We start from the raw sequence: 13,220 nt of genomic DNA, 5'->3' as shown, positions 1-13,220 counted from the left end.
CTCACTCTCGATCACAAATTGTTACTTTTCCAACCCGTTTCCCTGACCAGGAAGAACAACACGCATCACTTTTAGATCTGTTTTTGACCACAATTCCTGATGACTGCATAACGAAGGCCCACAGCCCACTTGGGAACGCTGATCATGCAGTGATAATGGTTGAAATCACCCTAAACTCTAGACCCAAAACTGAAGAGCCAGTGCTCAAAACAACGAGATATTATAAAAAGGTTGACTGGGAAACCATCAGAGATCTTATCAGAGATGCCCCATGGGGAAATATTTTTTCTCTTCCTGCTGAACAGTGTGCAAACGAGACCACTGAATGGTTCAAAACTGCAATCGAAGTGCATGTTCCCATGCGGAAATTTTATAGAAAGCCCCACTCTCCCCAATGGTTTACTTCGACTTGCACAACTGCCATTTCTCAAAGGCAGCATGCATACCGCAGATTTAACCGACATAAGTCCAGTTCAAACAGACAGAAGTACATAGAAGCTAGAAGTAACGTTAAGAAAGAAATAGCGACAGCTAAGAGAGAATTTACTGAAACCACTAAAAAACGCATCGAAGCACAAAAATTAGGAACTCATGACTTCTGGAAAATCTACAACAGTGCAGTAAATAATGGGCAATCAACAATTCCCCCACTAACCAACAATCATGAGGTTGTTTGCTCAGCAACCGAAAAGGCTAACATGCTTGCCAGTCGGTTTGCCTCAAACTCCACAATGGACCCTTCCAGCCACCCCTACCTGAATTTCCTATGCGAACAGACGCCATGCTAGACGATCTGAAAATCACCCCTGCTCAGATGCATGTTATCATAAAAAACCTTGACACTTCAAAAGCATGTGGACCCGATCTCATCCTAGCTGTGCTATTAAAAAAGTGCTCAGCCGAAGTAGCTCCAGTTCTCTCCAAACTCTACAACAAATGCCTTAATGAATCTTGCTTTCCGAGCTGTTGGAAAACTGCTTCTGTGGTACCAGTATTCAAGAATTCTGGCGAAAGAACTGACCCATTAAATTATCGCCCCATTAGCCTCCTCCCACTTTTCGCCAAAATATTTGAGACCTTAATTAACCATGCTCTAGTCCATCACCTTACAGATGCTAAGCTTCTGACTGACCAACAATATGGATTTAGACAAGCCTGTTCCACAGCAGACATCCTAACTGTAATCTCTGAACATATATACTATTCACTGGACAAAGCAAAGGAGGGCAGATCGGTAGCTCTAGATATATCTAAGGCTTTGTCAGGGTATGGCATGAGGGTCTCCTCAGGAAGATTAGATCATATGGTATCACTGGTAGAATACTTAACATTATTAAATCCTTCTTAGATAAGAGAAAAATCCAGGTTGTCCTCGACGGTCGTACATCTAAATAATATGATATAAATGCGGGAGAGCCCCAGGAGTCTATCCGTGGACCTCTACTGTTCCTGATATTCATAAATGACCTCCCCGACAAAATTTCCTCTGAGATGGGTATATATGCTGATGACACCACACTCTATAGCAGGCATAACAGGAAAACAAATGAACACATATCTAAAGAAATGGCAGAAACACTAGAGGATGACCTCCAATCTGTAGTGGAATGGGAACATAAATGGATGGTCACGTTCAATGCCGCCAAAACTAAACTAGTTTCATTCAATAATTACAAGAAACCTTCTCTACCACCTATAGCAATGGCCAACGACTCTTTATCTGAGAGTATGTCTTTCAAGCTCCTTGGCCTAATGTTCACAGGAAACATGAGTTGGAACAATTACATCGAGGGCATTGCCAGGGCCGCTGTAAGGAAGGTGGGCTCTCTCTACTGTGCTAGAAAACTACTAACACCCTAAAGTATCCTGTACCCCTATAAGGTAACCGTTCGCCCATGTATGGAGTATTGCTGTCATATTTGGGCGGGTGCATCGGCTACTAGTCTCTCGCTCCTTGACAAGGTTCAAAAGAAAGTCGCCAATCTGATAGGCCCTGAACTGGCATCTAAGCTTCAGCCTCTGTCCCATCGACGAAACGTTGCATCTCTCTGCCTGTTCTACAAGTATTTTAATGGTGAATGCTCTGACGAACTGCAAGCACTTGTGTCCCCACGACGTGAACACCCTCGACAGACCCGACAGGCTGCAAAATCCCTTTCTACTCCAGTAGTTTCTTCCCCAGAACCGCTAGACTTTGGAATTCCATTCCAGGTCCCTGCTTCCCCAACTGTAATGACATGCAGAAGTTCAAGTGTAATGTGAATCAACATCTTGCTGCCCAAATCCCAACATAGTACCCCAGTAGTTGTTGCCCCTGATAGTAGCCCCCTTCACCAAAGTGGCAATGTGCCTTGTTTGGAGTTAAAATGTAATTTAAAAAAAAAAAAAAAAAAACGCGCTTAAGAGCAGAGGAGAGAGAGAATCTGAGAGAACTTTGTCATTTACAGCCTTTGATGTGTTGCCGTAGATGGTTGTGTCATCAGCATAGATGTCAACGAATGATTTAAGTATGTGTTTAGGGAGATCATTGATGTAGATCAGGAAGAGAGTTGGGCCCAGGATTGACCCTTGAGGGACTCCAGCATTAATACTGTGGGCCTCTGATTTTTGTCCATCGACCACTACTCTTATGAGCCTATCAAAGAGAAATGATTTAATGATTGAGAAAACATTTCCAGTTATACCGTAGCTGGAAATCTTGTGAAGTAGGCCCTTATGCCATACCTTGTCGAAGGCCTTTGATATGTCAAGATCAATTGCCCTAGAAAGGAAACCTTTGTCAAGAGATTCACTAATCCTGTGAGATATAACCGTTAGCACATCTGCGGTAGATCTTGCAGAACGGAAACCATATTGTGTGTCACTAAGAAGGTTATTTCTGCTGAGGTGGTTGACTATTTCTCTATTTAATATGGATTCCAGCAACTTACTCATAACACACAGGAGACTTATTGGTCTGTATTGAGAGGGAGATGACTTATCACCTGAATTCTTAAATACAGGGCATACTGATGAGGTTTTCCAGGGAGTCGGAAAGCACTTCTTAAGGCAACGCTTAAACAGTTTCGTAAGTATGGGAGCAAGTTCTTGTTGAAGCTTTTTTAACACTATAATTGGGATGCCGTCAGAGCCAGTTGCTTTACTGGAATCAAGGTTCTTGATTAGCTTGGCGGCCTCATGCACATTACCTAGCGTGTTCTGTGTTATAGGAGGAGGAAATATGGGAAGTTTGTAGGGGACTAGGATATATAAATACTCCAATCCCGTTACAAAATAATAATGAAACGAATGGGAATTGAAGGAAACAAAGGCTCAAGTAATGGATAAGATAAACGTCGTTTATTTGCTGTTGAAAGAAATGAACATTTTAGTTATAACATGTCCGCGCGTATGTAACCAATGTCCGTTGCAGGACTGGTGTTGTAGCAAGAATAGGAAATGTGTTTTCATCTCAAGTTCGGGTCACTATTGTTTGTTCGCGCGTGGGAAGAGAAATAAATGTTGTAGGAAAATTGAGAATGGTAGTCCAGCGTGTAGATGAGTGGATATTAGAGTTGTCATCAGTTAGTAGTCAGCTACGCGAAGGTGTTCTTAGTGGCCAGTAGTAGATGGAGAGAGAAAGAGTGAGAATGTATACATACAGTCATTAGCTCGTGCCTCATACATAGTAGGAAGTGGGCGTGAGGGGCGCGCGCCGAAACGGCGGCGGCTTGTTCGCCCAACCTCTCTAGTTGAGAGTTGGTCCTAAAAAGAGGATTAGAAACAGCTGTCTCCATGTTTTATACTCGCTTCTGGAGTGTCTTTTGCGCATGTGTATTTCCTTAGAAAGCGGAAGTGACGTCGTCCATGTGTGTGTTCGTGTTCGCGAGTCATGTGTATACGTAAGCATGTGTGTATATATACGTGAATGTGAGTGTATGTACGCGAACGTGAATATGTGTACATGTGTGTACGTGGGCGCGTATGTTTGTGTGCGCGTATGTATATGACAGCTTGAAATATGAATGTGTGTTTTGTGTGAGACTTGAAAAAGGCTCGTACAAGTTGATGGCCTTCGTCGCATAGAGTAGAATTAGCTGCGAAGTTCTTTGCAAATAGTTTGGCCTTGTCTGATGCTGACGAGATGACCTCTGGTTCATTGATAATGGTTGGGATAGAACGCACACTTCTGTTCAGGATCCTATTTGTTATTTGCCAAAACTGGTGGGAACCAAGCCGCTGATCAGCTACTTTGGATTTAACAGACTGAGCATATAGCTCTCTTGAATTTTTTTATTACTCTTTTACAGTATTTGCTGGCAGACATGAAAGCAGCTTTAGTCTCAGTGCATCTATTACATTGGTAGTTATGGAAAAAGTGATTTCTGTGCGCGATAGCAGCAGCACATTCAGGGGAGAACCATGGCTGGCTGTTAGGTTTTTGTTGGAATTTTTTAGATGGTATGAATCGGTTTATGCCTACAATTAACCATTCGATCAGATCTGATACTATAGAGGATGCATCCTTTTTAAACATGGAATGCAGAGGTAGATCAGATATGAATGTACGGAAGTTATCCCAGTCAGCCATAGAGTATTGGTATACAATACGGTGGAGAGGTACGTCTGGCGACTTATTATATTTCATGACCTGCACTTAATGTAACACTCTCTAAATTTATACTAGTTGACATAATCTCTATTTACCAGTGTAGGGTCCCAATATATGACAGTGAAATTGTGGTTACTGCTTCACCGACCAAAAGATTGTGTCAAGGCTGAAAGGGTCCCTTCTAGTTACCTTCGTCTTGGATAATGTGAAATCGTGGAGAAATTCATGAACTATTTTGAATGTAATTCATTATAAACTGTTATTGTAAAAGATAAGTATTTGTAAAAAAAAAATAAATAGTTACAGTATCTTTTGCTAATTAAATTTTTAGATGAAATTTCAGAATCATTAAAAATCCCTCTTCTCATGTAAATGGGTTTCGAAATAATGACGTTATTTAGAAAACCTATTTTTAACATGGGGAGGTGGGGGAGGGTTAAACTATTTTGTAGTTGCATCAAAACACTTTAAGAAATGCTCTAAGCAGTGATAGTAAAAGATTTCTATAGGAAGTGTCCAGTTATTTTCCTATTGAAACTGTAGATGCAAGAGGAAAGTTGAGATTTTTTTATATAATAGATAGAAGATAGAAAGAAAAATTGCTAATATTAATTGGTATCAGGGTTTCCTCTCTGAAATGTAAATTACTTCATTTATTTTGATAAAATTAGCATTTGCGTATAAAATTATAATTTAAAAGTCACATTTTTTTCTTTTTTTGCTTCATTTTACTTGAGTCAGTTCTTAGAAATCGAAGAGCACCTTCCTGCAGCTAACACTTGATCTACATATGATGAGATATATAGATATTAGAATATTCTATTAAAGTTCTCCAAGCACTGAGTTAGTAAAAAAATTGAGAACATCATTTTCCCCAATTGACCATTTAAATATGTTAGAGTATACCTTTCTTGTGATCTCTTGGTCTTCTGGATTCAATAAAATAAAATAAAAATAAAATAATGTTTTTATGAAATACACAATTAGTTTTAGTCATTTTAAATTCACCCAAATGGATGAAAGGTTAATGACTTAATGTTCTGTAAAATGCATAAATAAGCCAAGCTTTTTTTTCTTTTCTTTTTTTTTTTTTTAGATGTAGAGAGTATATTTTAATCAATTAAAAAAAATTGACTTCCATTTTACTTGTAAATATTTTCAACAGCGTTGATGATGAAAATTGAAGATGTCATTGTAAAAACCATCTTGTCTGCAGAACTCCACATAGCAGCTGCTACCAAAATGTTTGTTAACAATAAATGGAATTGTTTTGGTAAAGTATAATTTTTTAAATCTTTGCTATTCATTATTTAGTATCATGTGTTTGAATGATTTTTATGTGAATATTATCCAAATATTGGTTGGTGATATTGGAAGCTGAGGTGTCTTTTGAGACCAAAGATAAATTGTTTTTTTACAAAAAAGGTATTGAATTGCTAGAGAAAGGTTGGAATCCGTGTATCAGTTTATAAGAAAACTTAGCTAAAAATTGGTGTTTTATTAGTTAAACACATAAGTGGTATACATGCCACTCATTTTTTTTTTAAATTTGCATATTATATATTTTTTTATTTGCATATTATATATTTTTTATTTGCATATTATATATATTTTTTATTTGCATATTATATATTTTTTTATTTGCATATTACATATTTTTTATTTGCATATTATATATATTTTTTATTTGCATATTATATATATTTTTTATTTGCATATTATATTTTTTTATTTGCATATTATATATATTTTTTATTTGCATATTATATATATTTTTTATTTGCATATTATATTTTTTTATTTGCATATTATATATTTTTTTATTTGCATATTATATATTTTTTTATTTGCATATTATATATATTTTTTATTTGCATATTATATATTTTTTATTTGCATATTATATATTTTTTTATTTGCATATTATATATATTTTTTATTTGCATATTATATATTTTTTATTTGCATATTATATATTTTTTATTTGCATATTATATATTTTTTATTTGCATATTATATATTTTTTTATTTGCATATTATGTATATATATTTTTTATTTGCATGTTATATATTTTTATTTGCATATTATATATATTTTTATTTGCATATTATGTATTTTTTTTATTTGCATATTATATATTTTGTTTATTTGCATATTGTATATTTTTTTTATTTGCATATTATATATTTTTTTTATTTGCATATTATATATTTCACTATTAAGTAAAGTAGTTACACCAAATTATTCCAACCTGGTTTCATGAGATATTTTATTCTGTATTTATTGAAAACGATGTATTTGATATATTTTTATCCACTGAATATTTGTCTGATTTTTGCTTTATTTTACAGAATTGTATGGATTTGATATTTTAATTGATGATACCATGAAGCCTTGGATTCTGGAGGTCAATTTATCTCCATCCCTTGTCTGGTAATATTTCTTGAATTTATCAATTGAAAAGTTGAAAGTATTATTTCTTTCAATAACCAGTCTCTTTATATAACAATGCAGCAATAACTTCTATTTCAAAATGGATGAAAAGTTAAGATGAAATATTTTCAACATTTTACTGTGAATTGATAACAAGTAAAGATTTTTCAGTAATTTATTACAATATTTTCTTGAAGTTTTTAATGAAAATTAAATGCAAAACATAAAAAGGGAAAAAGAAAAACTGGTGTACAGGTTTTTCGTAATGTGTACTCGACTTTAAAAAACAGTGATTTTGACTTGGTAAATTACTATTTAATTTTCATGTTTTTTATAAAATTTTATTTCAATTATGAACTCTTTTATTTTCATGGTGGATTAATATATATGCAAAAATATAATCTGGTCATATCAAGCAGATATTAAAAAAATTGATAAATCAATAAATATATTACAGGGTATGTAGAGTTATCTTTCCTTCGGAATTTAAAAATTAATTTTAAAACTGATATTAGAATAAACACAAGGACTAAAAGTATGATTTCTTTAATATCATCAAAACTCAAATACATGTACAACATTGAGATTTTAATGAAACATTTTTCATTTTACACTCTTTCAAAAATAAAAAGATGGTGCCTTTGAAGCTAACATTTTGAGACATTGGAACTGTATGGGCACTTTTTCATTACTATGATTCACGCGTCCATTCTTAGTCAAAAATAGAATTTGTCAGGGCCTTCTCTGTGGCTTAAGTATTTACAAAATATATACCGACAAAATAAATGAGTCTATTAATTATTATATATATATATATATATATATATATATATAAATAAACATACATTTTTTACAGCATACAATGACCCAACAAGTGTTGATATACCATAAAAACCTAACCAACCATTGAACCAAAGATAATAAAGATTTGAAGATATTGTACTATTAAAATTGATTCAACATTAAGTAACCTGAAAACAGTTAATATGCTACAAAATAAGCAAACTGTAGGGATGGCTATACTATGAGTCCTATAATATTTTAGCTTCAGAAACACAAGGAAATATGATACTTATCTAGCTCTCTATTATATATATATATATATATATATATATATATATATATATATATATATATATATACTTAGTGTTTCCTTTATCAAAGTAAATATGTTTTTAACTCTTTTTCAAAGTGTTTTTAACATGTTTTATTAACTATTTGTTTTCATGTGTTTGTGTGTGTGTGTTTGTATCTGTTAATTGGGTAATTTCAACAATTCAAAGCATGTTTAAGTTTAAATATTATAATATAGCCCTGGAAATAAACACTTAACAATGCCTGTCTATGCTTATTTCAGAAAACTATTTTTATCAAAATTACTTTTAAATAAAGTTTGAAAATATGATTTTCATATTTAGCATATTAGATTTTATTAATCATTTCAGATAACATCAAATAGACATATTCAAATTCACTTAATTTTATATTAGATTGTTCTTTAGCAATTTTTAATATATTCATTTAATGTTTTCAAATTTGCATTGTTACAGAATTTGTGTATCTTTCACCTGAGTCTTTTTAAGAAAAATCACTTAAGGATTTCACTTTTATTTTGATACAACATCGCATTTTTGTCAAAATTGGAAGTAGTTTCAAATTTTCACCAGCTATGGCCAAAGAGCTCCACAACCTTGTGGGTACCTTGGTAAAAGTAAAGGCTACAAAAGAAAACCCTGACAAAAAATGTGGATGGTGAAGCAATGCAACACCTTTTCTGCAACTTCTGTAGCAGCATTCAATCCAACCGTAATGGCTTGCTTTTCTGTTGGACTTTGTCTGCAGTGCCGAGAGGGTGATACTGGTAACTGCAAAAGCCTAAGTCTCCTTATCACCTGCCCAACCCTGCATCTGGACAGGCAACTACAGCTTCGACTGTATAACCGCAAGAAATGCATCAAATGCAGAGAGCCATTGTCTCATAAGACAGAAGATTGCCATCATCATCATTTAATGTTACCTCGAATTGTAATTGATAAGATTTAATATAAAAATGTGTGTTTTAAAGTTTTAACTGGAATGTACTTTTTTGGACACTGACAAGTGTTTATTTCCAGAGTGGAAATATAATATTTAACTTTGAATATGCTTTGAATTTTTTGAATGCATCCAATTAATATATGAAAGCTCTGATTGATATAACCTATTAATTAATCATTGAGATTATTTTTATCTGTAGTATTAAAAGATATTGTAAATACTTAATGATATCTGTTTTTTACAAAAAATATATATGAATTAATCTTTATAAGTATTTTGCTTTGCAGTTTCTCAGCCATTGTCTTTTTTTTTTTTTTTTTTTTCAGTGATAGTCCATTAGATCTGAAAATAAAGACCAACCTCGTCTGTGATCTATTCAGTGCCATTGGTAAGTTGGAATATACAGTAGTAGACTCTTGTGAGCCAGCAACAAAAAAAATCAAATTCCTTCCTAATATTTCTTTACAAACCAAAGACAAAATTATATGCAATAAACTAGATCGATGTAAATGACTTATTGAAAATATTAGACTAACTTCCACATGTTCTTTTAACAAATTATTTTTTTTTACTAAAATTTGAATATGATCATACATTTTTCTGCCATGTATAATTTAATTAATCTGATATTTTAATTCACTAAACTATTAATTCTTCAATAATTACGTCTTTTTTTTTTGTTGAATCATTTTTTTTTCTAGGCAGTTGTGGTGCCTTTCATATAGCCCCTTCAGTTTGCTTCCCACCTCATCATAACTTTTACCTGTATACATTACTGCTAAACACACGACTTAGTAAAAATAAAAGGTCAATCTTTTCAAACACAAATAAAAGAGTTTGACTTTCAAGAGGTTTCATTTTTACGAAATCAAATAAATGTCATGTATATTATTTCAAATATTAAGAAAATGTAGAATTTAGAACATTGACATGAAAATTCTATTCAAAATCGAATATCAATAAAATTATAAAAATCTGGATCGTGTGCCTTTGCTTGAATCTACTACATTGATCTTCAACGATCAGGCAATTCCGTTTTTTAAAAAAGGGATGACAGGTGAATTTATTTATGCTAGTGGGTGTGGCTCAGAGGTTAAGGATTGAGGGTGGAGAGTTGTATGTTTTGGTTTCGATTCTAGCTGATGGCACCCAAGTCATGCATACATTGTTTTAGTTTTGATCTTATTACCATATATATTAGGTTTTGATCTCACTGCCATATATTAGGTTTTATGCAATAATCGAGAGAGAATTGTCTCTATAATAATAAATACGTAATCTGCATGAATTAAAATATATTTAAGCTAGCTTACAACCAGGCAACCCCGACTGGCCTGCTAGTATCTAATTAAAATTCTATTCAAAATAACATATCTAATAAAATTTTTATTTAAAATCACATGTAAACGAATTTAAATTTTATATTTCCATCTTTATAATACAATGTGCTTGGAACAGTTAATTATCTGTTTCTTATTACATTATATATTTTTTTTTCTTATATTTTTTTTGTATCCAAAGCATGTACAGCAACTTAAATGAATTATGAAAATAATTTATTTCACATCTGACAAACTATTTTTTAAGTTACCTACAAGTTGTGGATCCAATCTGAAGAGACATGTTAAACTAAAGCATATAGTGTCCAGAAATAAGAGACGTGAATAATTAAATTCTATTTTAATTTTCATGAATTTTTTTTTTTTTTTTTTTTTTTTTTTTTTACACAGTGATCACCACTTATCAAGGCCCGGAAGCCACTCAGGGATAAGGGTTATTGCAAGTACATCACGTTAGTGAGGAGATTTTATGAAGTGTTTAATTAGGGGGGCGGTTCATTAGGAATTTGTTAACATTAGACTTGAAGACATCCAAGTTGTAGTCCGGAGGGAAGCAGGCAGACGGAACAGAGTTCCACAGGCGTGCAGTTCTAAGAAAGAAGCTTTGCTCATGAAATCCGCGTTTTGATTTAGGCACAGATATAGAGTGGGGGAAATTTTTCACAGTGGATTCAGCTAGACGGGTGTTTTTCGTGAAAGTTTGGTGAGGGGGGACCAGGGATTGGAGTTCAGACGAGCACCTGCCATGAAAATAACGATAAAACAAGGATAGGCTCGCAACGTCTCTTCTGTGGGAGAGGGGTTGCAGGGTAGAGAAAAGGGCATCCCCCACTAAGCCACGAAGTCTATTTTGTACACTGTCAAGGCATGATAGGCTGTTTTTGGCAGCTCCTGCCCAGATATGGCAACAGTATTCCATCCTTGGCCGTACTTGGCTTTTATATAGATAGAGAATTGCATCAGTAGTGAGATATCTTCTGGAGCGGTAGAAGGATCCCACCATCTTTCCTGCGACCTTGGCAACAGACTTGATGTACGTGTTCCATTTCAGATCAGGAGTAAAGGTCAAACCCAGAAGCTTGTCAAAACACGGGGCCTCACCCAGACGAGAGCCATCCATCACAATTGATGCCAGCTGGGGATCAGAGCGTTGATGATGTAAGGATAGGAGTTTGGTTTTAGATGCATTAAAGGTAACTAGCCACATCTTCCCCGACTGAACCACGCGCTCGAGATCAGAGGAGAGAGAATCCGAGAGAACTTCGTCATTTACAGCCTTTGATGTGTTGCCGTAGATGGTCGTGTCATCAGCATAGATGTCAACGAATGATTTAAGTATGTGTTTAGGGAGGTCATTGATGTAGATCAGGAAGAGAGTTGGGCCGAGGATTGACCCCTGAGGGACTCCAGCATTTATATTGCAGGCCTCCGATTTTTGTCCATCCACCACTACTCTTATCAGCCTATCGGAGAGAAATGATTTAATGATTGAGAAAACATTTCCAGTTATACCGTAGCTGGAAATCTTGTGAAGTAGACCCTTATGCCATACTTTGTCAAAGGCCTTTGATATGTCAAGAGCAATTGCCCTAGAAAGGAAGCCTTTGTCAAGAGATTCACTAATCCTGTGGGATATAACCGTCAGCACATTTGCGGTAGATCTTGCAGAGCGGAAACCATATTGTGTGTCACTAAGAAGGTTGTTTCTGCTGAGGTGGTTGACTATTTCTCTATTTAATATTGATTCCAGTAACTTACTCATAACACAGAGAAGACTTATTGGTCTGTATTGAGAGGGAGATGACTTATCACCTGAATTCTTAAATACAGGGCAAACTGATGAGGTCTTCCAGGGGGTCGGAAAGCACTTCTCCTTAAGGCAGCGCTTAAATAGTTTCGTAAGTATGGGAGCAAGTTCTGGTTGAAGCTTTTTTAACACTATAATTGGGATGCCATCAGGGCCAGTTGCTTTACTGGAATCTAGGTTTTTTATTAGCTTGACGACCTCATGCACGGATATTTGTATATTACCTAGCTTGTTCTGTGTTATAGGAGGAAATATGGGGAGTTGATGGCCTTCGTCGCATAGGGTAGAATTAGCTGCAAAGTTCTTTGCAAATAGTTTGGCCTTGTCTGACGCTGACGAGATAACCTCTGGTCCATTGATAATGGTTGGGATAGAACGCACACTTCTGTTCAGGATCCTATTTGTTATTTGCCAAAACTGGTGGGAACCAAGCCGCTGATCAGCTACCTTGGATTTAACAGACTGGGCATATAGCTCTCTTGCATTTTTTATTACTCTTTTACAGTGGTTGCTGGCAGTCCTGAAAGCAGCTTTAGTCTCAGTGCATCTATTACGTTGGTAGTTATGGAAAAAGTGATTTCTGTGCGCGATAGCAGCAGCACATTCTGGGGAGAACCATGGCTGGCTGTTAGGTTTTTGTTGGAATTTTTTTGATGGTATGAATTGGTCTATGCCTACAATTAACCATCTGATCTGATACTATAGAGGACACTTCCTTTTTAAACATGGAGTGCAGAGGTAAATCAGATATGAATGTACGGAAGCTATCCCAGTCAGCCATAGAGTATCGGTATACAGTATGGTGGAGGGGTACGTCTGATGGCTTCTTACATTTTGTTTTTATCTTAACTGATACGACGGAGTGGTCGGAGGATCCTAAAGGAGAATGAACGGTACATGAACATAGCTCAGGGGAAGTTGAAAGAAAAAGGTCTAAGAGGCTTGCATATTGATTGGGTGTATCGGGCACACGGGTGGGTTCGCGAACAATCTGAGTGAGGTCATAAGCAA

General features: G+C 34.9%; 1 protein-coding gene across 2 annotated transcripts in view; it reads left to right on the top strand.

The window, feature by feature from the left end:
• The window catches only part of LOC145255738 (tubulin polyglutamylase TTLL5-like), a 459,668-nt gene that overhangs the window by 299,971 nt on the left and 146,477 nt on the right, over positions 1 to 13,220 (top strand). For both annotated transcript variants that reach the window (XM_080114369.1, XM_080114368.1), the window contains exons 13-15: positions 5,757 to 5,864; positions 6,944 to 7,025; positions 9,389 to 9,450. In XM_080114369.1, coding sequence (XP_079970495.1) covers positions 5,757 to 5,864; positions 6,944 to 7,025; positions 9,389 to 9,450 — 252 coding nt within the window. The remainder of the gene's footprint in view (positions 1 to 5,756; positions 5,865 to 6,943; positions 7,026 to 9,388; positions 9,451 to 13,220) is intronic.

Source organism: Euprymna scolopes, chromosome 31, assembly GCF_053919585.1.
Source record: "Euprymna scolopes isolate OS-2025 chromosome 31, ASM5391958v1, whole genome shotgun sequence".
NCBI classification, from domain to species: Eukaryota; Metazoa; Mollusca; class Cephalopoda; order Sepiida; family Sepiolidae; genus Euprymna; species Euprymna scolopes.
Note: the sequence above shows the minus strand (reverse complement) of the source record. Positions and strands in the feature narration are given on the sequence as shown.